A 24,821-nucleotide genomic window follows, 5' to 3' on the forward strand; every position below is an offset into this window, starting at 1 on the left:
CTCCTCCCGGTGCGGAGAATGGAGGCGCCGCCGCGGCGGGGTTTCTCCGAGGAGCAGTTTCGGGCGGCCTGCAGCGAGCTCGGCCAGACGGCGCCGGGGCCGCCCTGGCAGCTCCTGGTGGAGAGCATGGGCGTCAGCATCTACCGGCTGTACGACGAGGTGGGCGGGCAGCGCGGCTCCCCGGGGCCGAGCCCTGCGGGCCGGGGTTGCGGTCAGGCTGAGTTCCGCCGTTGCCGCCCCGGCTCGGTTTCTCCCGGCTCTCAGAAAGCGGCTTGCAGCGTAATGCTATTAACTGCTGATGGAGAAAGCCGCTCTACTGCTGCTGTAAACACCGCTCTTCCGAACGGCGGCGGGCAGCGGCGGGGCGCACGAGGCCGTTAGCAGCACGGAGCGCCCCGCCGCGCGCTGTCCCCGCGGCTTCGGGTGGGCATCGCTTCCCCCGCTGGGAGCTCCCTGAAACGGCTGACCCGTTACAGTTTTCTTATTGTAAACGGCTCTCTTGCTGCGAGATGTGCTGCTTCACTTCTCAGATCACGATTTGTTATTTCATGCTCCATCAAAACGCTGCTGCTAAAACCAAAAGGTTTTTAGTAGAAGTTATTTAATGATGTAGGCCGCAATTTGTCCAGCAATGGAACAGATACGTTGGTAGGTAAGCACGGCATCATTTCTACAACAGCTCGATCCTTCTGGAGCTGTGGTTCAAGAGCTTGAAGGCTAAAGGCAGCAAAGGGACTGTGAGCCCATGAGCCGTCCTGTGGTTGCCTTCAATTGTAAGATAGAACCAACGTGTGTGTTAAGTGAGGAGGTCAGGCAGGGGAGCAGCTGTACTTTGTAGCAGCTCCTGAGCTCTGTAACAGTAAATTATGTCTCTGCCAGCTTTGTGCTGAACAGTTCAACGTTGAAGCAAGGGATTGATGCTTCACTGGTGCTAAAGCAAAGATGAATATCTTGAGCTTCTTGGGCCCGTTGTTATCTTCTGCTGCATTAAAACTTCATTATCTACAGTTGAATTGTAGAGCACAAAGAGGGGAAGAGAAGAAAGATCAACCATTCGCTAACAGAATGTTGTATAATCCTTCCTTCTCTTTCCCTGGGATTGCTTCAATTGGACTCCTACACTGTATTCTTAAAATACTCTCATTGTTTTAGTGTAGTTGTCAGCTGGTACTAACAATAGTACAACATGGCCCTATAGGCACAGATGTCGTTTCCATATGTTAAGAGAAACATTAGTTAGTGTTGGAGATATCCTGCACCCCACCTCTTTGGTGTGGGCAGCTTGCACAAAGAAAATAGCTACCAAATAATACCCAAGGCAAATATATGTAGTATGTTGTATATAAGCATGAATACTGTAAGGCCTTCTTGTGACACAGCCTCCAGTATGAGCATAGCAAACTTGCAGGAAGGCTACTTGCAGGAAGGCTTCTTCCAGGTCATGTACTACTGGGTAACCTCCTGGAAGTGAATGAGATCCTTATGCTCATTACGTAGGGCCAGGAGACTCTGCCATAACAATTAAATGCTCATCTTCTGATATGCCTCAGTGTTGTCAAGAGTTAGTTTGGCTGCCCTGGCTATTGGAGATGAGAAGGGGCAAGTGTGTGAAGAAATGTCCCTTTGGAACTACTTATGAAGTAAAAGAGTACCGTGTAAGGGAAGGAACAACCATTGTGCTGGGCAGGCCAGCCTGTCTGGATTTATACTTTCATTTATACATCAAAATGTCAAGAGCATAAAGACTGAATCGTGCATTGTTTTTTCAACACTTGATTTCACAGCTCCTGAGCATATTTGTAGTATGTGCCCCACCTAATTCCCTTCAGCTGTTCTCTACTGCAGAATACTTCCCTTTCCTGTGTGACTTTTCCTCTCCCTATTCTGTTTCCACAGCAATCAGGACTTTATGAATATAAAATCTTTGGTGGTCTTGCTGACTGTCCCCCAAAACTCTGTGCAGATGTCTATATGGATTTAGAGTACAGAAAGCAGTGGGATCAGTATGTTAAAGGTAAGCTGATTTAGGTGATATAAAAGCCAGATTTGTGTCCACGCTAACTCTTCCCTCTAAAACTTTCTTCAAAGGTATTTTAAAGCTGTATTGTCAAAAGACTTCAGGCTGACATGAACGTATTTTGGGATAAGGTTTTATACACAAGTAAACATTGACATGAAACAGCTAAGAAGTCACTGCCACATAGCTTCCTCTTGGAACAAATTCTTTCCATGTTGATTAAAGCACATAATTGGCATCACTTGCTATGCTGGAGCACCTAACAGCTTCTACTGCTGTGACTGTTGTAATTCCTTAGTTAAATTTTAGCAGGTGTTCCGTCCCTTCTGTGCATCTTTGTATATTGCAACAGGCTGAAAGTGTGCAATGGGATTGCTCCCATTTCTTTTTCCAGAAAGCATTGGTTGTTCTGGGCACTTTTTACAATCAGAAATGTTGTGAATCCAAAGAGTAGTAATCTGGTGCTTTTGCAGAGAAAGGAATAACTTAGTTTGGCCTGTTTAATGTTTTTGAAAGAAGAAGGGAGTTGTGGCTGGATATCCCTACAGAGTTAAGACATTAAGTTGGTAGGGATGGAGCAATGATTTAACTGATGCAGGTCTCCAGTGACCAATTTATTTTGAAGATGTCCCATTTTAATTCTCTGCCTAAAATGAGCTCAGGCCAATAAAACTGTAACACGTGTCTTGCCAAACACAGAATAGTGTTACATACCAACTAAATGTTAATTGTTGTACATGTTAAGCCTATGGCAGCTCTATTGAAATGATTACTGTAATGCCTTTGGCTGTACTTGTACAGAGAGAGACTTACGTGGCTCATGTCAGTCCGTGGGCACAATTCAGAAGCTGCCTCTAAGTTAGTAAAGGTGTTATTTGCCTAAGTGGGCAACAGCTTTCTTGTAGCAAAGGCTGCTTTTCCACTAATGAACCAAAATGATATGGAGGTGGGCTCCAAATGCGCAAATGCCATTAAATTGGATATCAGACATGTTAGCTAAAGTCACTTCAGTAGTCTTTAAGTGCATTTGGTAACGCCTTCTTTGAGAAAAGAAAGGAAGCAGTGGGGGGAAGCTACACCCTTAAACTAAGAACTAGATAATGTTTGCAGAGCTGGCACTTTTATCCTTGCTGTCCTTGATATGTTCATCTGCAAATTCTTACTTGTGTTGGTACTTCCAAGTACGATGTTGCACAGCAGTTAACCCTGTAAGGGCATAAACAATGTTAAAGCTTTCCTTTTAGCTTAGAATTTGACAGAAACTTACCCATTCCTTAGAACTGTATATACGGTAAAATTGTGCTAGTCAACTTTTTCAATAAAGATTGTTTTTTCTGCCTTCACACATAGGGAGAAAAACTTGAAAGCTTCCATTCAGAGTCTCCTTGCTCTTTGTCTCACTGTTTGTATTCCTCGTTGCTCTTACAGCTATTCAGTAATGGCAGTCCAAGGAGGAGATATCTGCTCAACTACTGGCTGGCACTGAAATAAAAATGAGTCCAGAATAGCAGTAGCTGACATGTTAGTTGAAAAGGTAACTGCTCCTGCGCCAAGCATGAGAGGAGCTAATCTCTATCCTCTGGTTTTGATCAGCAAAACTTTTTATGAAGGCCTGAGTGGAGGCACATATGAACGGATTCCTGTGAGTACTTTAGAAGCTCATGCCTCGATCTCATTTTCCTAGGGTTTGCCCTTGGCCTCTGAAATGTCTCCATCAGTCTGCTACTGCTGTTGCATTGCAGTTAGCACCCTGGCTATTTCCAAAGCAGTTTCTTGGATATCATAGAGATATCCATGAGAGCAGCACCTCTCAGCTGTGATGTGGATATCTGGACCTGTGCTGAAGCTGTCAATTCAGCAGGGAAGCTGCGACTGAACTGTAGAATAGTAATGGAAGCACCACAGGCTCCTGTGGTATGAAACAAAATGGTTGGGCCTGAGCAGTACTGAAACTTGCTGCTCCTGTTGGAACACTGTGCTGACTGTGTTGGTGTGCTTACCAACAATTTAATGGTAGTAGTTGACTGCTAAAGTAGCAAATATTGATTGTGAAGAAGTCAGACTTGTGATATACTGTAGGTGAATCAGTCACTAGTAACAGTTACATCAAGGTCTTTAAATCCGTGTTTTAGCTTCTTTGTAAAAAGGAAAGCTCTACAGTTAAAAATGAAAGAAAAGCTAATAAACCAATACTCCAGTGACCTCTGCTGGAAAGCATAACACTGGCTTACGTTTTAAGCAGCTGCTATTGCCCCACTCTGGAGAAGAGGAGATGCCGTTTTTGTGGATGACAGCTGACTTGCAGAGTATACTAACAGAAGCCCAGTTGGGAGCATGTTATTTAGGGAAAGAATCTGCCATTTGAGGCACTCTTCTTGCCTTAGCAATGAGGTTCTTTGTCTGTTCTAGCCTTATTTTCAAAACTACATGAAGTGATATGGCAGACTTGTGTTAGCCCTGAAGGATATGCAGTACATCAAAGTAGGTCTATTCTAATGGAGAAGAGTGCTCTGCTGTTGTGAACTACCTGGTCTGGATCACAATCTTTATAGCTGAACCTATGAAATGACCAGTCTCTGGATAGGCAAAAACTCACTCTTGCTCAGGTCTGTGAATTGTCAGATCCTTACCCTGAGGATGGCAGTTACTGCCTGAAGAGAAGGTGCCGTGTAGTAGAGAGTTCTTGAACCTCAGTTTTATTGTTTGATTCGAACTAATTTTTCTCCTCTATACCACACTACTTCTATATGAGTCACTGCCATGTTATAGGGACTATTCTTAGCTATTTTTTCCCCGTTCCGCTGCCTTCTGGTTGAATTTCAAGGCAGACTGAAGGTGATATAATGGAAGCTCATAAACTGTTCAAGTTTCGCGTTCACTGCTGTCTTCACATACCACTGTGAACTTCCTAATAGCTCTTCTAAACTTCACTAATCTGTCATGTAAGACCTCTTCAGGGGTTATAAACCAGCACTTATCATAGTTTCATGTCACCTCAATCATTTACAAGGATAATGACATGCTTGTGAAAAAGCATGTTCTACATGGTGGTTCAGAGTAATACAGAATTTGCAGAGGTGAGAAGAAAGCTTTGTGATGGAAAGGCTTTGAAATGAGATAACTGTCTGAAAAGGAATTTGGTTATGTGCTCCTCCCAGAATTGTTCTGTCCTTTTTTTTTTTTTTCTTTTAGCATCAATGAATTGAATAGTAGCAGAAAACCAGACCACCTGTGTTTGTGTGTTTGGTTCCTGAACAATCCTGCTACAGATTTATTTTGTTAAGTCTTCTACAATTTTATATGCATGTCAATTTTGCACTGGAAGTGAAAAATATCTAACAATCTTTTTTAACTCTAGAACTGTATGAGAAAACGTATGATGGTGAAAAGATAATCTACTGGGAAGTGAAGTACCCTTTTCCTCTCTCAAACAGAGATGTATCCTTTCAAACTTCTTGCTTTTTATGGCTTTTATCACCCTGTCATCCAGGAATCCTGACAGTGTGCTGAGTACTGCTCTTCTGTACTTGATCTAACACCATAAACGTGTTCTCACACTGTATCAATATGTATAGCATGAAGAAGAGTGTAGGTTCTTCCCACATACAACTGAATCTCACGTAGTTGAATTATTAATCTGTGGGATTGAGTCATGCAGAAGGGTGAGAAATAACTGGTATTTGTAATGGAATTCACCTGTCAATTCATCATATGTCAAACTGACACTGTTTTGACATGCCTCCTCAACTTGGAATACAGTATGTCTATATTCGTGAATGTCAAGAGATGGATGTGGATGGGCGGAAGATCTGGGTTGCGTTAGCTCAAAGTGTGTCTGTTCCTCAGTGCCCTGAAAAGCCTGGTATTATCAGAGTTAAAAGTTATAAACAAAGTCTGGCAATTGAAAGTGATGGCAAGACTGGATCTAAAGGTAAGAGGCTAAAAAAGTGTGATCATGTTGCCTAAGAATGTGCATATTAACAAAAAAAATGCATGAAGAAGGAGAGTGGAGATTTTAAGCTAAAAGCAGTTACTAAAAATTGTATGTACTGAGCTCTCGGAGTGTTAAAATGAATGAGCTACCCAACAAAGACATACCTGTTTTCCTACCAGTCAGTTCAGTTGAGTAGAGTTTGATGCTAGTTGGAGATTGCTTAATTCAACAATGATTTAAGTATCATCTTTGATAGATTTATAGAAGGCAGGGCTTTCCTAGAGAGTGGCTCCTGTCTGAGTTTAGTCCTTTAAAGACAAACTTAGAAAATAAAGCAGGCTGTCTAAACTAGTTTGGAATAATATAAATTAATAATATAAATTAATCTCCCCGGAGATTAACTAGGAAATGTTATACACATTTCACATTCTAATTCAATACAAGTTTGAGGTTTTTTTGGTAAAGGATTTGGATCAAAACTGTTGAATGCAGTGCTTCATGTCATGTGCCTTGGCAGTCCCTATCACATGGTGTTAGAACTAATGCTCAAACTGTGTCTGGATAACTTTCTGATGACTTCTCTCCCATCTCTAGTCTATATGTACTATTTTGATAATCCTGGTGGCATGATTCCATCGTGGCTGGTCAACTGGGCTGCCAAGGTAAGTAAAGCTTGATGGTGCAATTACCTTTGTCTACTCTGTTTGAACAATCTATTCACTGCATCCAAACCTGTCTTCTGCATGCTGAGTAGAATATATGTATGTAAATATGTGTATGTAGACATATATACGTGTATATATATTTTTTTCTGAGATGGATGCATTCATCTTCCTAGCTCTGAGACAGTTCTGTTTTTCTAGAGACATGCTGTTGTCTGCTCTCCTCAGAGCAACTGTCTTAATATTTTTTGATTCCTATCTTATTCTGTGGAGTAGTTAACTGGGCAGGTACATTTTTACAAGAAAACAACAAATCAATATTCCAGACCACATGTGAATAGTCATAAATGTTTGCAAATTTCAGCAATGCAGTTTAGTCATGTAGTAATAAATGAATGTCTGCTGCTTTGTAGAATTGCCCTGGATTTGCCTGAAGGTCTTGATCTGTACAGTGGGAGCAGTGATCTTAATAGAGGTTTTTTTTGTGTTTTTTTTTTAATTGCATTATACAAAAGTGACTTATCTGCTTTTCTCTTTACAGAGTGGTGTGCCTGCTTTCTTGAAGGATATGCAAAAAGCTTGTTGTAACTACTCTAAAAGAGCATAGGTCACTTTTGATCTGAATTATTTAATTCCTAAAGTTCTGCACTTAAAGAATGGCTATTATGTAACACACTGGATAAAATCTACCTCTAATATTGGAAAGAATTTTTGTTGTTGGTTTATGCCTTGAATCTTATTAGACCTTTGTTTCCTTCTCCAAAGGAAGTTAGTTGCCAACATGATAATACCATCATCAGTTGCCTCCTTTTCATAGCACTTGCATTCTGTCATGTCACCCATGCTTTGTGCTGATTGTCATAGGTCAGCTAGAGTTTTATTGATTAAAGCATTACATTTTTGGGAAGAGATAATAGTTCTTACTAGGAAAAATGTCTGAATTTATTCTGAAAATTCTCTGCACGTATTATGCCTGAGTGTCTCTTTGTGGCCTTGCAGGGTGACTTCTTACTGAAATTGGATAATACAACTTGCATTGCTTAGGAGGAACCGCTTTTGCTACGTGAATTTATCATACTTGAAATGGTCTTCTCTACTAAAAAATAAAAAATAGCACATACAGGTAAATTACCTGAAGCCTGCAGTAGGAACTGGAATGTTTACTAAGCTTCCCTGTGATGGCTTTAAGTCCAGATATAAAAGGATGTGTATGTAAAGCCTTGCATTCACATCTCAGTATACCTATATGGAAAGTATAAAGCATTAGCTGTGTCTAGCTAGCAAAAAAAGAAGTTTGCTTCCATGGTTAATTTAATGGGAACAAGTTACATCTTTAGAGTCCGTTCCCTTACTGACTGATTGGAAAGCAGCTTGGACACCAGCTCTAAATTGGAAAGAATTTCAAACTGGATGCCTGTAACTGCTTTTAGAGATGCTTGTTTCCCTGCTTGTGAATTAAATTAATATGAAAGTTGTGGTGGTTTTACATTTTTAATGCTGATGTAAAGAGTGAAAAATGTTCATTTTGGATGGCAATCCACTAGAAACACAACCAAGCAGGAAATTACATTTGCAGCACCTTTGCAGGGGAAGGACAGAGTTCAGCAATGTTGAGATAGCCTCAGTCTCAGGGATTGAAAATATTTTGCATCTCTACTAAATCTAATCTTGTTGCTGTACAAATCTTGTGATGGAATAAGTTTATATTGCTAAAGAAGAAATGGTTGAAGTCGTTGCCTTTATATTTTGTGTGTTTCCAATAAATCATTACTGTATCTATATGGTTTTTTCTTTTTTCTTTTCAGTTTCTTATGTTTAAGACTGGCCTTGCTGGGCAGGTCACAATGACAGGCTGATGTCATGTGCTGTTTTATTTCTAAAGCACTTTTGAAGAATAAGTTGGATTCATGAGAATTAAGTAGGACTCCATGTGTTCTGACAGCAAACTTCTTAGCGGTTCAGGCTTCTTTTTAAGAGTCTGACTTGGAGACTATCACTGAAATGGATATTATGGTACAAGACAACTCTCAGTCCACTCTGAATTCAGCTGTCACGACATTTTTATCTTTTTCCAGCAGATAAAGAACAGACACCAACAGAGTACAGTACTGAAACATCATTCTCCTTAACCTTCCATTGTTTTCGTACCCATACACTTACTGGAGCTCCAGAAATGAATTTTCTGTCAAAAATACGGTGTTTTACTTGATTGAGCATTATCAATTATCAAATTTCCTTTTTAGGCAGTGTTACCAAAAATTACCTTGAGCTTCAGAAGGCATTTTTAAGCGTTAAATATGTAGGAATTCAAAGCAATAACAGCAGTACCAGAGTTGCTTTTGAACAGGATTGGGATAGAAGTTATATCTGAAGCAAAGGAGGAGCTGGGTTGATTGTTCAAGAAGACTGAAAAGCAAAACAAACTGTTGTGAACCTGAAGATACCTTGAAATGTAGAGTTCCAAAGTTTACAGAGAATATGTGCCTAGCGAGCTGAGTAACTGCACAGAGATGAATCGTATACAGATGAGTTAATTTTCTTCATTTTCTCGAACTATTCCATAATTTCGTTTAATAGAAGAGGAAGTGGAAGTGTTCTGTATGTATAAATACCTGATTATCTCCTTATCTTGTCAGCAAGACAGAGTACGCGTTTGTCTGCAGTGAGCTGAAACATTAAGACTGAGCATTCAAGGGGCTGAATGGTTCCATTGTCAGTCTTGCTGAAAACTCCATTTCCTACAGACCTCACACTGAGACTGTAGAATACATGGCATTTGCTCACGTACCCTTATTAGAAGCCATTGCACAGGCAGTTTCTTGTGCTGTATGCAACCTTCCAGATTAAAATTCACAATCAATTAAACAGTAGCTACTGGAAACAGCTTTTCCTTTATTCGCACTAAGCAGTGAAGTGAGATGAATACAACATCAGATCTTCTGTTAAATTTATGTCCCCACTGTCTTTCATACTGATTTCAATATGTAGTGGCATTTCATTCAGTTTATTTAAGCATTAGTTATTTCACCTATCTTGTATTGCCAGGGAAGAGAAAAGCTGTTGCAGCTTTGTCTGCTGTAACTTCTCGTACAAATGACTAGGAAAAAAAGTGTTGATATAGTGAAGCCTTCAGATGCAGAAAACATATTCTAAAAACATTTTATAGCTTTATTCGTAACTGATTAAGTTTTGATCTTGTATGAATTATACCTACATTATGAACTTTTCTGGATAGCTTGAACAGAAATGTATCCGCACTAAAAGTTGTCCAACAAATGCTGTGTGCAGATGTCAAAGAATGGCACCTACTTCCCATGCAGCTTGTTCACATAGCTCCTGAAGATTAGCTTGCTGTTGCCACCAGCTTGCCTACAAATGGAGTTCAAAGCTTGTGCTCTCAGAATGAACCATGGTGAATATAGCGTTGTTTGAGGAAAAAGAATGAAAATTTTCCATTACGTGATGACTGCGCCTCTCATTTTAAATATCCTATTCCAGTGAACAGAGCAGTGGGAACCAGTGAAGTTTTCATGATAGTCAAGTAGAACCAGAAAGCTGCTGTAGTTTCTGGCAGTATATTGACATCTGATCTAAAGCTCAATGATCTAATCCAAAGCTCACCAGGAGTTACAGAAAGTCTAGTCTCCTACATAAGTTTTCTTTTAAAATTACAATCTCTTCTAAAAACCTATTTGTACAATATTGCTCTTCAAAAGAAGTTCATTTTTGACATTACTGCTCACCCACCTCCTGTTTCCATGAGGACTGATACTGGGCAACATGCAGCACTTTGTCCTGCCAAAATGTGTATGAGAAAATGGATAGCCCTCCACCCTTCAAGTTATTATTTCATGACTGTGACAGCAAATGGCTTTGTTGTAGCAGAGTGAATATAAACCATTCTTCCACATCATATTCTAGTCATTCAAATCCATTCTTTCCATATGATCTCTGTAAACTATTGTATTTGAGTTGGAAGGTTAAATAAAGGAAAGATTCTGAGTAACCCAAAGTCAACACAGTGAATGATGTCAGATGTGCAGTCACTAGTTGTGCCTCTCAGAAGATGATGCGTAAGGGGAAACACAAGTTGTCTTTGCTCAGGAAACATCTGGTTGATATTTTATTTCTCAAGCAGGTCACTGGCTTTTTATAATTGAGTGGAACAGAAAAATGTGGGAAGATAGGGGGGTAGATGTAGATTTCTGGTATTAATGCTCACCAGTAGGCCACTTACCTTCCCACCAGCAATTTTGCTTTCTATTGTTAGTCTTCTGTGTATAAAGGACATTTTCAAATGAGATCTAATTGTATTTAGATTTCAATTAGCTGAGAGTAATGTCTTCTTATGCATGGATTTGCCTTCCTCTAGACAGGAGGATAATTCATAACCAGATTTACTGCCTCACTGTAGTATTCTGATCAGAGTACCAGACTTCCAGACAGCGTTTCTCCCTTTTTCACTCATTTGCTCAAGCTTAAAAGGCACTGGAAACCTTCATACAAAAACAAAGTTTCTCTACAGAGAAACCTTGAGAATGAATCATTTTCATAGATTGTGTTGTTCCAGTTTTGGATTGTAGCAGTTCTTCCAAGAGATTCTATAATACATAAAGCCAAAGGTTACACCTACGTGCTATACATACTTCAAACAGATGCCTGCTGTTAAGTTACAAGGCTCACTGCATTTCTGTCTAAGCATATCTTGAAAGGTTTTAAGCCTTTCCCTTTTTCACCTAGAATTGTGGGGGTTTTGATTTTTAACATCCCTAGTGCACATACATATCTTCCAAAGCATGACAGAAATTGTGTGTAATTGTTTGTAAGAGGATGTTTCATGTTCAGCTGCAACTTGGAGTTATAGTTTAAGAGTGGGTTTTAAACATTTTTATTAAGACCAGACTGCTGCTGTGCACTTTAAAAGTTAAAGTATTTTCTCAGTATGGAAGTCACATAATTGAGCTGTATATTTGAATGGAGAGCATGATCCCAGAAGAAGCCAAAATTGCCTGTCCAACCCATTTATCCTGTGAAAGGCTCATATGATGTTGTTCACCTATTGAAATAAAAACAAACAGTAGGAACATTTTTCAATAGGAAATTACATCGACACTGAAAGGGTCTATTGTCTGAGAGTACAAGGTGGGCATGTGAGAAAGTACATTGCCTTCCAATGTTTTGTTGGATTTCTTTGTAACACAAGGATAAACTGACCCTTGATAACACTGAAGATGCAGTTCTAGGAACCATAAAGTGAAGAGCATTGTCATTGAAAAATGAGCTTGATGAATGCACTCCAATGAGAGACACATGTCAGTAATTTAGAAAAAGGACTTTGAAATCCACTTGGAGCAAGGTAGAGAATAGGAGTTAAAAAGTACTCTGAGGACCCTTAGAAGTCTTTCAGCAAAAACAAGCTGAGAAATACCTGCCAGACCACCAAATACAATTACAAGCACTGCAGAATACAAATGATTCCTATTCATGTACATTTCACAAGTATGTGTATTTAACCTATCTTTTTCAGACTAGTAGGTTTTTTTTTTTTAACGCTGAATTTCTTTGCGTTTGAGTTTATTTTGAAAATATATAATTTGAGTTGAGAACCAACTCTCCTCTGAATCTTTTTATGACATGTAGATATCAGGATGTTTTATGACAAAATAAGGAAAAGTTTTTTTCAACAATAATGATAATCAGCAATGAAACAAGTTGCTCAGAGATACTCAAAGCTCAGCCAGCCAAGACCCTGGGAAGTTTATCTGACTTTGAAATTTGACCCAACTTAAAATCTGGTGCTGCACTGAACTAACTGTGGGTGGGACCAGATGATGACACAATCCCCATATGTTCCTTCCCTTCCAAGCTAAATTATTTTACTTTTTTTTTTTTTTAATAATAAATCCAGGAGATTATACACAACTCCTTCTGAGAAGGCAACTGTAATGCTATAACACAATTGAAAATGCAGCAACGATAGCAAAGTAGCAAAGCCCTAGGCTGCAGCAAGCAAGGATAAACTCAATACAGCAGCTATAGTTATAGAAACGAGGGAGAGAGGGAGGGGGATGTGCTTTCCCTTAGAAAGCATCAGGTAGGCAGGGATCTCTAGAGATAATACCACCTCCACTGCCAACACTTAAATGAGGGCTGGGAAGCACGGGGATCTTGGCTTCAGTCCTTCTGGTCACCCAGGTTCATTGCATGCACCTGAGCTCCCCTGGGTTGGCTCTGCCTTCCCACCAGGTGCTCCATCACTGCTTCAGGCCATGACTTAGCATTTCCACTATAGCAACACAATTTTCTTTCCAAGTACTGTAAACAAACTGAATTCAATAAGATAAATTCATATGATATACAGTGAGATGCCCAAGTATACAAAAATCCTGTAATCAAGATCTGTATTTGAAACAGATATATACACATTTTTGACATGATGCTTGTAGTAAGATTGCCTTATTGTTTTTATTGTTTTAACTATAATTAGTGGTTGGAGTTAGGTGAAAATCTGGGAAATTTAAACTAAATGAAATGAGTTTTGCTAGTGAAACTTAATATTGTAGTATGTACACTACTGAGTGTAAACACCATGACTACTTTTGGAAAAAGGACAGCAATGACAGACAAACTGAGGCTGTGCTGCAACTCAGAAATGAGTTATCGATGCCAGTTGTTACGCTTCATTTCCTGTTGCATTCAGCAGCTGTAGATCATATGTAAAAGGTTAAAGCTGGGAAAAAACTTAACTGAGCAAAGTTGTGATGTAATAAAAAAACAAGATGAAGTGCAGATTTACAATATCTAAGCATCCTAGAAGATTTTGCAGTTTTACCTCAACTATAACAGCACGTAGTTTTTCAAGAGAACATACTGAGCCCAGTAGCACTTACAGAATTATAGCCTTAAGCTACCTGTTTTTTGTTGTTGTTGTTGTTTGTTTGTTTGTTTTTTTCTTCAGATGGCAACATACACAGAATCATCTTTAATTAAATTAAATTTAAGAGTACATTTTTAGGGTTGGTGAGTGGAGTCTTCATTCGACTTGGTTCTAATTACCAGCCTAATTTAATATTTAGCATCATAAGAAAAAGAAACACTGTATGGATTCCATAGTGGAATTTCCAAAACCTGGTCAATTGGTTGATATTTCCAGTCAATGTTTTCTGATGAATACGACATCTTTTATTCTTACATGCTTTTTCCTTTCCCTTCCCCCTCCAGTATTGTGTCAACGTTTGGGATGAGCCCAAATCCTAATGTGTGTTATGACCTTCTGACATCTTAGCCAGTGAGCTACCAACTTAGACTTGCTTCCTGCTCTGGAAAGTAAAGTATAAACATAATACTTAAGGATCTTAGTCTGCTTACCTATTATTTTTGAGCCTGTCAGTTCTAGGGCATTTTACTGTATTATAAAACTCCTGGATGCATTTTCATTCTGCACAGGTAATAAGATTTTATTTAATAGACTTAAGAGAGCAGATACTGATTACATCAGGACACTGAGAAACAAAACCCATGTGTTCTGATCCAGTAGATGATACTGCTAAATTGACATCCTCATTGTCTTACAGAACGACCTTGCATATGCAGCCTGGTCAGCTGGCAGAGAATGCGAGCATAGGATTACAGAGTCTGAAATGTGGCAGAAGGGTAGGAAAACAAATATATCTACACTCAGAAAAGTATTCACGTGAAGTAAATGACAGCAAAGCAGCACCTGGAAAAGGGCAATAAATACAGCTTGGTAGTGAGGAAAGACTACAGGAAACTGAGTACCCGAACACAGTAGAACCAGGAAGGCATATCAAAGCATTAGGAAAGGGCCACAGGTACAGCATAACAAATAAGGGCACCACTGGGCACACACAGCTTACTGATCTGTGCAGACTACAATAGCAGGGATCTGGGGAAATAGAAGCAATGTGGATGCAGTATCTTTTTTTTTTTTTTTTTAATCTGAGAAGTCACATCAACATTTCGTTTCCTTTTCCTGATACTTTCCTGATGTTTCACTGGAGGTTGGAAAATGACCAGAAAAATTGAAAAAAAAAGTGATTTGGTTTAAAAAGTATTTTGCTAATTCATGCTATTCAGAGGCTAAAATACAGTTCTAATAAAAAGTATCATGTAACTATTCTACTGTAGACTTGGAGGCAAGGCACGTACTGAGTTGGGTGAATTAGTGCCTAGAAAGGACACTCCCTCAGGTCTACAAGAGGATTCAGACACTCACAGAGGTAAATTCTTGTGTGGGTATTATATGGAAATTTAACCAAGCAGTTTCACTGAATTCAGTGAATCAGAAACCTCAGTGCAATACCTTCAAAACTATATCAGTAGTGTCACATCTCACAGCTCTATAGATAGGATAGACATTTGAGCATTAGACCAAGAGGAACCTTCTGAGGTTTAACATGGGCAAGTGCAGAGTACCACACCTGGGGAGGGATAACCGCACACATCAGTACAGGTTAGGGGCTGACCTGCTGGAAATGAGCTCTGCAGAGAAGGACCAAAGTGTCGTGGTGGCCAACAGAATGTTCTTGTGGCCAAGAAGGCCAATGGTATCCTAGGGTGCGTTAAAAAGAGAGTGGCCAGTAGGTTGAGGGAGGTGATTATCCCTCTCTGCTCTCTCTCTCAAACATATATATGTAAGTCACTCTATACATCACCACATAGTTCATGGTAAAAATGTAAAAAAGTTTGCCTTTAAAGAGATTTATATTGTAAGGACTCTTAATGAAAAAGAGATAAGTATAAAAGTAAAGTGACTTACTGGTTCTTTTCATAAAGTATCTGTTCTGCCTGAAGAATCATGGAGTAAAAATGGGATGGAATCCTCATTGAAACTGAAATGAAACAAGTAGATACGATTTAATATTCAGAAGTAATCATAACCAACTCTTGATTTCATTTGTTTATCTCAAAGTTCTTTCATAAATAGTTAAATATCACTATTTGACAGACAGAACACAAGATAACATGTACTCATTCAACAGCAGAAAAAGAAGTGAAACTCAAATTTTCTGAATCAATAGGCTTATCCACTACAAAACCCTGCAATACCTTTTGATTTTATCATGAAATAAACAGACTACTGTCAACTCCACTGCCTTCCTTTGGGTGAATATTCACTCAGGATGCTTCAAGTAAGTTTTTCAGATAAACCTTATTTGACAAAATCTTTGCCATTACAAATAAGATAAATCTTTGTAGTCTACAATCAAGAGGTGTTTTCGTGAAAAATCCGCATGTGATGAGGACATATATATTCATTAAATCAATGTACTACTCATGTAAACACATATCATACCCGTATCATCACATTACTGACAAAAGCTTCTAGGTAAAAAACATGCAAGCATTTAACAGTTTACTGTTTCATGTCTGTTTTGGACAATAAGAACATAGAATCATGTATGGTTATGTCAAGTTACATCTAATGAAAATCTCCATGCAATACTAACTGAAACTACAATTTATTATGCTATACCATTGACATAAATCATATTTATCTAGTTTTTAATGCAATTCATGGTGGCAGATTTGGCTAAATGTAATATTCATTGATTTTGACAATGTCTGAACTAACAATATCTACAGTTTTCTTGGCAGACATAAAAGAGCATAATAAGCTTACCCTTGCAGGAAAGCATGCTGTATTCAGCACACAAAATGTGCTTGTGGTCATCTTAGATCAATTCAGACTGTAGACCAAGACAGACTCAGAAAAAAAATCTAGTTCTATTCTGTGCTTGGTTTACATTTCTCAACAAAGATAACTAATGACACAGTAAATTGATGATTTCTCTGGGAAGTGTAATAAGTTACTGCCATCTAGTGCCATGAAGTAGACTTAGCCTCTGTCAGACAAATACAATATTTTAATACGACATGTTGGAACATTAGGTAAAAGGGTTATGTTTCTCATCAGCTGATCCGTGAAGCCAAAGATACAGTTGGGTGACATGGTGACTTCTGGTCTGGCCCTGTGTTCTGTCGTTGGTTTATATGGAGTAAGACTGTAAAAATGGAAAAGCTCCAAAATCAGAAGCAAGGCAGGGTGGAAATTGTTTTGAGAATGTCTAAGATTATTGGTTACAGAGACAAGATTAGAAGAGCGGTGTGGCTCAATAAGCCAATAATCTCTAGCCAGGATAGGGCTGTCTTTGTCTTTTATTGAATAAAAAATAGCAGGACTCTCAGATGGCCTACAGATGGTTTCCTATTCAGATTTTCCTAAGACCATATGGTAAAAATTTGTCAAGGTTTGAGACTATGGCAATTTCTACATTGAAGTTCAGAACTTTGACTCACAATGAAAAGAATGTAATTAAAATTTTTGTGTTTGCTCAATGAGACGAGCTTCTGGGTCCTGATAAGATACTTGGGTGGAAACGATGCATTTTCAAGGAAAGGCTGCCAAAGGGAAAACATATCAAAACTGTATGGACTCTGAGTTGTCAGCACTGAGTACCTCATATTCATTGACAACTGTAATTTTAACTTGTGCAGTAGTAGGAAAGTTAGAAGTAAGAAAAAAACATCAGCGTGGAAATAGTTCAAAACTTGATCCAAAGCTTATCGAAGGTTAGGAGGCTCTTGATTTGAATTCTGGGCCAGCCCTTCTAATTGTGAAAGGAGAACTTCAACTTTGGCTTATGAGTAGCAGAAAACAATGCAGAGTTAAATTATTTGCAGAAGATGGATGCTGGAGGCTTCTCTGCATTCTGTCATCTAAAAATCACCACTATTTCCTCAAATAGAGGTGCTACTCAGGAACTCGAAAGGTTGCAATAATTATTTACTAACTATGGAAATGTTTGGAAAAATTTCCTCAGCTATACCCTTCTTTTCTATAATATATTTCATATCCTATAATGTATAATGTACAAATTTAAATAAAAATTTGAAGTTTTAAAAGGTTTCAAATATTGTTTTTTTTCAAACGTGGTTCAAAGTGAAAATGAAAAAAAAATATTTCTTAAATCTCTATTTTGGATTAAACCTGTGAATTCTTACCTATGCTTTCCTATTTACTGAAGCAACAGAAGATTATCTTCATGGTTTGTCCCACTGAGATTTAGATTAATAAATTATATAGCATATCAAAACATATCTGATAATCCCTTTCTTCCATTGACAAAGGATGAAATCTCATGCCAGGTTGTTACAAACAAGATTATGACAGCCTCTTGGTATAAGCACTTTTACATTTTTTACATGGCTATCTTCATTTCTCTGTTGGGTGAAAGTCTTCCATAAGAAGTCATTTGGTCCTAGTTAGTAGAACTACACAACTTGCAACTAGACTAAGAGTAATTTCAGAAGGATATATAGAAAAGCAGCTTATTGAGATTCTTTTGTGATAGTTCAAAGTGAATCTTTTTCTATTTCTAGCCACTTCTACTTGCAATGTGCAATAACCCCGCAGTCACAACAAGCAAGATACGCTTCAGTCCAACTCCATCCTATAGTGAATGGAATGCTAAAAACAGTAAGATCCAAGTCAAATTTGTAACATTTGTTTCTTGAGTTTAATAAAAATACCAAACAGGAGTGCTGGTGAGATCTGCAATAGCCCTCTGGCATTATAAGAAGCAGATTACAGATGAAATGTTCATTTCCTTTCACCTTGCATTGGAGAACCCTCTTATATCCTTTATAAAACAACAAAAACAGTGGAATGCTGTGGGCCATTTTGCACTCTTGACTGTGAGAACAACACAAAATGAGTTCCAAAGTGGCATTTGTAAAAATGGAATTGGGCTTGCTGTTTGGGGTATCTTTTAGTCTTTCCCTACCTGTGCCTTTATCATCCAGCTTACAAATCATCTTCACTGTTCCCGTGATTTCAGGAGCTAATCATTACCTCTTCAATTTATTATCAAAGGGCACAGCAATGATGTATCTATAAATGATCCTCTTGTAAAAAAAAACAAAAACAAAAACGCAAGATAGGTCTCTTCCTCCCTTTTCTGGTCCCTCTCCCACCTTTAAGTACATTCAAGACGTCATTCATGCTCATTAGAGACAAAGCTTACCCCCTTCTAGGATCAGTATCCACTCACATCTTCTAGCATCTGCCAAAGATGTACAACCAACGGCGTGGGCCAGGAATGAAGTTTATTACTGGAATTCTTTGTGCAGTACAAACCCACACAGTCAGTAACTCAAAGCAGGCTCACAAATCTCCTGGCACTGCAAAAAATACATCTCACCCCAGGCTACCAAAGAGTGAAGAAAGTACTGAAAAACCTGCCCATTAGCTTTTTATTTTCTTTGCAATGTACACAACCACTTCCCCAAATAAAGTGAAATGTAGAAATTTCCCACTGAAGAGAAACTATTTATTTTTCCTAAGTTATGATCAAAATAGGCTTGATGTGCATTAATAGAAGGGTACTGCTTTCAAGTCAAACAATTTCCTTTCATTGCAACCTCAGCAACAGAGTAAGAAGCTGAGTAACTAAAGCAGCAAAGTTGAGAGCTGTTAATGATGAATCTGGAACTGCCTTTGTTCTGTGATATTAATGTAATGACAGGTGTGATTCAAAGAGAGGCTGCTGTAGCAGGTAGGAAACAGCTCTCTTCACAGGTCAGACTTAGTAAATCAGCTTCTAGAAGGGACTGACAGCTTCATATGACTAAAGGAAAGGCCATTCCGTCAAGGACACAGAAAACAAGTCTTTTATTCCTGAAGAAACAGCAACACTGTATGGATCCATGGGACCTTCTTCTACTTCCTTTTTGCAAAGATGAACATCATTCTCCTACAGTGTGAATGATGCAATATAAACTAGGCAACACAGTGGTAACTGGAAAAGCTGATCCAAAAGAAGACGCCAGCATGAACAGATTAAGCTTGAGAAGACAATTAAGCAAGGATCTAACTACAGAAATGAAACTGCTGGCCTCAAGTCTGAAAAAGCAAATAGAAAATCATATCCGCTGGCTCCAAACTCTGTAAATCCTTCCAACAAAGGATGAAGAAATATCCCTATCTGAGACTGAAAAGATGGGGCACATTACAATGGTAGGGTGGTTTTCCTTCAGATTATATCAAAATAATTGATGGGAATGATTTGTGGCATGGGAAAGTTTGCTCTTGTCACAAGGGAAAGAACTACTAAAAAGGCAGCCTTGGACTGTCTCAGGGGTAAAGGTTTTCCTGATTGAGATTATTTATAGAGAATTAGTTTTTATGGTGGGCGTTTTATTTTTTTTTTCTCTTGAAAATTCCATCGGTTCCTTGTTATTCATTTCAGATGTTCCACATGAATGAAGCACAAGAAGGTGTCCTTAGCAGGAAAAGTCCAGCAGGAACTCAGTAAACTCACCATCACTGTAAGTAAATTCAGTATTTAGAAAATTACAGAAATTTATCAATAATATTTAGTCTTTCCCCAACCAGTCACCTAAGGCACTAGAATGAATGGTGTATGTTAAAGCAAATCCTCTGCAGCACAGAATGTAAGTGTAACATGTATGGTGTAATGAATTTATCTCCAACCAGATCAGGGCTCTTGAGAGCAGTCTGCAGATTTAAAGTATTTCCTGAGTTGCATCTGCTGGGGTGCTCTGCATGTGAAGCGGATTGCTACTGAGTTTTTACTGCATTTGCAGAACTAGATTTTTGCAGCAGCTGATTAACATTGTTATATTTTACCAAGATTATTACACCACACTGTCTTCTACTCTTATTAACAGCTCTATTATGTTCAGTATGATTATAATAACAGTTTAATTCTCGGAAGTTTTCTATGCTTTTATATTTCTCGTTAGCGAATCTAAGTAAAATAACATTTTCCTTGTTTAATAAGACATCCTTTTTTTGTGCTTTCTTGGACAGCAAAGCATGTTTTAAATCAACATTTAAAACCATATTAATGTAAGACAGCCCATATTTATAAAAAGGTAAACTACTTTAGGATGATGACTAAAAATTCAGACACAAAAAGATACATTCACATACTAACAGCGTAGTGTGCCATTAAAATGTCAAAGCATGGGCTTGGAGGGCAATACTGATAGATTATGTCCTTGTCCATCTTCCAAACTGTTGCTCAGATCACACTGGATCTCTGACACTCTTCTCCCCAGAAAGACTGCAGGTAATTGGTAAAATGGTACAGCAGAACATGCTTTGTATGTCCAGTGTCACGTTGTCCTGTGCCCATTTTGTGCTTTCAGAGGCTTCTACACGTAACACACCCAGGCTATTAGGATACGTACGAGCTACGGGCAGTGTTTTTTGTATGCAGATTATCTGGATGCATCTTCTGCTACAGCGGTAGTTTCCTTCAATCTCTCCCTTCCCATGGGAAAAAAAGGGAGGGAATTTAAAGGTAATTTTCATTTCTGTTCTTTCTTATTGAAAGACAATTTTCATTTTCCACCAAAATCCGCCCAAAAATTGAAGATGGAACTCTCTCTAGAGAAAATATAATTAGAAAGCAATTTCTTCCATGAGGGTTGATTCAATAAATGACATTCATCCATATGAAGGTATGGGATCTTTCAGTATAATTAGAATGGGATCATTTTACAGCTGAGCACTCAGTGCCTCTGCTCTCCTATGCTATTGCCTTTCAGCACACTGTACATCAGCTGCCTAGAAGATATGGAGGAAATATTTGAGACAGTGCATCAGTACTTCCCCTTCTTGGACTGTTCCATTGGAAAGTTAATGCTTTAGATAAGCAAAACTGACTTGTAAATCTCGTGAGCCAACCTTTGCTTCAGTAACTGCAGAATTCCCCCTTAACGCTCCCTTCAGATTTGAATTGTTGGATAATTTCTTGCTTCACCTTCTAAATAATAATGTATATTGTTTCTTGCAGAAAATTACTTTTGTCTTCTATTCCATGCAGTGACTGCATTATAGGAGTATGTGTTTGGTCTTTGTATATCGTGTGTGAAGAACTTCTTTGATTTCTTTTATATGGGTCAGTATCAAACAACTGCAAATTACTTTTGTGTAAGTTCATTAATTGTCAGCAGTGGCAGATTTGCAATAAATGTCTGGAGGAGGAAGAAATCTTTTCTAGCAGGGAAAATTTGTTCTGAATTTGCCCCAAAGGAAGTGGATCTGCACACTTAGCGTTAAATAAATGATTACAGTGACTATGGATCTCTTAGTTACAGAATTCACAGAAAAAAAGTGTGCTTAAGAAATACTTAATGTCTCACTGTGAATTTATTCCTGTATTTACCCATTCAATTTACAGTATTTAGGCCCTGATGAAAATGCATAGGTAATAGGAAGGATGAAAAAGAATGAACTTGTTCAAATCAGAACATTTCTATTATTTTAAAAGAAGCAAGGAATATTTACCTGAAATCTGATTCATGAATTCAAATCCATTAATCATGTAGATATTTCCATCTGATTCTTTTTAATAATTTTCCTTTTTAAATAACTTTTCAGAACAAAGTGATCATTGATCAAAACTACGTAACCATTTCTTCATCCAAAACTTGAAATTAGCTTCTATATGCAGTCTGGTTTTACATGAGTTTGATGTTTCCATATGTAAAACACACAGAATGAACACTGCTGCTATGATCTCTGTCCATAATAGTGCTATATTTGAGGCTAAGAATGTGTTTAGAAGTGCCTACAGGAATGAAAAATTAGAAAGCATATTTATCAAATTCAAACTTTGTGGAAACAGAGGAAGCAGGGAATTGTATTAAAGCAACACTTTTCTTACATGAGAAACTGAACACCCATTTGGGTCCCAGTGGTGTTTTAGAGTGATATCCCTCCCTGTTTCATGGCTTACTTTATCTTCCTGAGCTGTACATGAAATAGTAGATGATTTCTGTGGCAGCAGTTCTAGTTCATGTTGTCCTTGTAAAACAAATAGGGAATTTCTTGTCACAATATTCATCAAGAATGCGATTCTTGGCATCAAAGTGGGCTTATGGTCTGTATGTTTATGAAAGTCTTTTTTCCTTCCTCCCCTTCCACTCAATGACAGTGCTCTATCTGCAACAGTTGGAATGTCTTAGTTCAGTCCATCTCATTTTTCATTATGTTTTTATTGTTTTCTGTCCATCAAGCTGAATAGAAATGGCTGTCAAGGGATCTTAATCTGTTCTAATGAAGCTTACACTTTTCAAATAGTAGCTGCTAATGCTATATGAGCAGGAGTTCAAAGAATCCACTTGCCCCATAAAAAGACTGTTATGTTTGGTTTTCTGTTTTAAAACTGGGAACTCAGGTTATTCGGTGTCAAAAAATCTCCTACACTGAAAGATTCCCAGACTTCACCAAGGCTACAAACAGCTAATGTGGCTCTAGCAGCTAAGTTTAACAGCTAACATATGAGGGCACTACAGTTAAGGATACCAGATTTTCAGTACTTTTCTCCTGATGTCACTTCAGACAAATACTTTAAGATCTTGGTTCCTTGTGTGTGAAATGAAAATATTCTTTTCGTGTTTTCTGGAATGGGAGATGCTGTACAAGCCAGTAAGCCTATACTCTGTTAAAGCACTACCAGCACTAAATAACTCAACAGTTGTGCGGCAAGAGGAACAGCTTGTCTGTCACAGGTAGCTGGGAAGCTACTCACCTTGTCTTTGTTAAGAGTCCGCTAGTTCAGAAGTTTTAGAAATTGATTCTGGTCTGCTCTTTGCCCCGTAAAATGCAAAGGTTAGGGCTGGCACAAACAAAAGGCTGAAGATACAATGCGCTGCAAGATTGCGGGAGCCCCACATCATTGGACATTTATCAGAGTTCACCACTGAAAGGCTTTTTTTGTATGCAGTAAGTTTAAGTGAGTAGGAAAAACTAATGGCTTTGACTTCAGGAGGCCAGAAAGTCTGTAGTCAAGCACTGTGCAGACCTTCAGACCGGCCTGCAAAGGCTCCTCCGTTCTTGCCCTCAGCACTCCTATTATTGCCTTACAATTGCTGCCAGTTGGCTTGGTAACCATGGGCATATTTGAACAGCTGAATTCTTCCCTCAGTTACACTTGGCACCACTACCGACTACAGGGGAGCTACACAGTGTAACTGAGGGCAGAACCAGCATCCACTACAAACCAGGTCAAGGCCATCAAATGAATTTTTATCCTTATGTTTTAATCCATACCGTTAGCAGGAGGAACCCACAGCATTACCTGTACCACTCTGCTTGAGAAAGCCAGGCTCCTGCATAGGATTATGCTGTGCACTGAGCTCTGTCAGCATGCCAGCTGGGTGGAAGCAATGCACTTCTTGCAGTTGAAGTGCAGTCCCGGTGTCACTCCCATTGCTGCCACTCGCCCATCACACTGAGCTAAGCCAGCTCTGCAGCTGCAGTTGAAGCAGTGCTTTGTTTTTACCACATATTTTCATTTCATAAAACAGAGCTAAGTACCCTGAAACTAAGGGAGTACTTTTTCATGCTGCTATAACTTGTGAAATAATGAGACATTTTAGTCTGTTAACTCCTCTTAAGTCTCACCGCAACGTTATGCTTTCTCTTTATTTGTGGTTGTGAAATATTTACTTTTCTATTTAGCAGATTATATGAAGCTGTATATTTTGTCTTGGGAGATACATACATACATATCTACATATGTACATATAAATATAACACCTTAGCAGAAGCTGTTAGTGAAGCTACTTCTGTGCTTTCCATCTGATTCTGGATCCTCTTCAAAAAGATCACCACAGACATTAACAGACTATTGTGAATTTATTTGCTGATGCCACCTTTTCTCAAAAAAAGTTAGGACATAATAAGAAGTTTTTATTTTCACTGTGAAGGTGATATGTCCACAATGCCATCTTCATTTGTATGTTGAATATATTCCTCAAACAATTATTTAGTAAATTTAAACCATCCCCCAGTAGAGGTTATTAATACAAGGTAATTTTCCTGAAACTGCCAGAGGGAGTTAGAATCTTAAACGTCCTAAGAAGTCAGCATGAGCAGACCCTGGAGCACTGAAGGACAGTATTGCCTGCTTATTATTTAAACAATAGGACACCAGGTCTTTCTTTCCAGGCTTTGCTCCCAGCACATGCAAGCTTGTGTCACCAAAAATCAGACTTTCCTCCATTTATCAAGTCAGCTGCTACCCAAGTAAATTTGGAGAGTAAAAGGTCCAATCCAAAACCAGACATCTTCTGCTCCTACGCCTGAGCCATCTGCTTTACAGTGCTGCCTGTACAAAGTAATGATGATGTAACTAACAATTTCATTTAG

General features: G+C 38.6%; 1 protein-coding gene and 1 long non-coding RNA gene across 5 annotated transcripts in view; one reads left to right on the forward strand and one right to left on the reverse strand.

Moving 5' to 3' along the window:
* PCTP (phosphatidylcholine transfer protein) lies at positions 1-8,392 on the forward strand. Of its 2 annotated transcripts, none has more exons than XM_415652.8 (6): positions 1-159; positions 1,897-2,014; positions 5,376-5,455; positions 5,777-5,948; positions 6,546-6,613; positions 7,155-8,392. In XM_415652.8, exons 1-6 carry the CDS (start codon positions 19-21, stop codon positions 7,218-7,220), a joined length of 645 nt encoding a protein of 214 aa, XP_415652.2. In that variant the 5' UTR covers positions 1-18; the 3' UTR covers positions 7,221-8,392. The 2 variants fall into 2 exon arrangements, with proteins under 2 accessions (XP_415652.2, XP_040505667.1); XM_040649733.2 differs by having other exon boundaries at positions 117-652.
* Positions 8,142-24,821, reverse strand: part of LOC121107127 — a 22,721-nt gene continuing 6,041 nt past the window's right edge. The window contains exons 1-3 of one of the 3 annotated variants that reach the window (XR_005840701.2): positions 23,200-23,512; positions 15,393-15,465; positions 8,142-11,669 (exon numbers count right to left, since the gene is read on the reverse strand). This is a non-coding gene — a long non-coding RNA (uncharacterized LOC121107127). Of the gene's footprint in view, positions 11,670-14,054; positions 14,334-15,392; positions 15,466-23,199; positions 23,513-24,821 lie in introns of those variants that run through there. The other 2 variants (XR_005840702.2, XR_005840700.2) reach the window with 2 other exon arrangements.

Source organism: Gallus gallus, chromosome 18, assembly GCF_016699485.2.
Source record: "Gallus gallus isolate bGalGal1 chromosome 18, bGalGal1.mat.broiler.GRCg7b, whole genome shotgun sequence".
NCBI lineage: Eukaryota > Metazoa > Chordata > Aves > Galliformes > Phasianidae > Gallus > Gallus gallus.

What these genes read in the sequence shown, in the direction of transcription:
- PCTP (XM_415652.8), top strand. Translation starts at nt 19, where the DNA reads ATGGAGGCGCCGCCGCGGCGGGGTTTCTCCGAGGAGCAGTTTCGGGCG. An exon ending in TCTACCGGCTGTACGACGAG is followed by an intron (nt 160 to 1,896) that starts GTGGGCGGGCAG and finishes CTGTTTCCACAG; the next exon opens with CAATCAGGACTTTATGAATA. An exon ending in TTCCTCTCTCAAACAGAGAT is followed by an intron (nt 5,456 to 5,776) that starts GTATCCTTTCAA and finishes CTTGGAATACAG; the next exon opens with TATGTCTATATTCGTGAATG.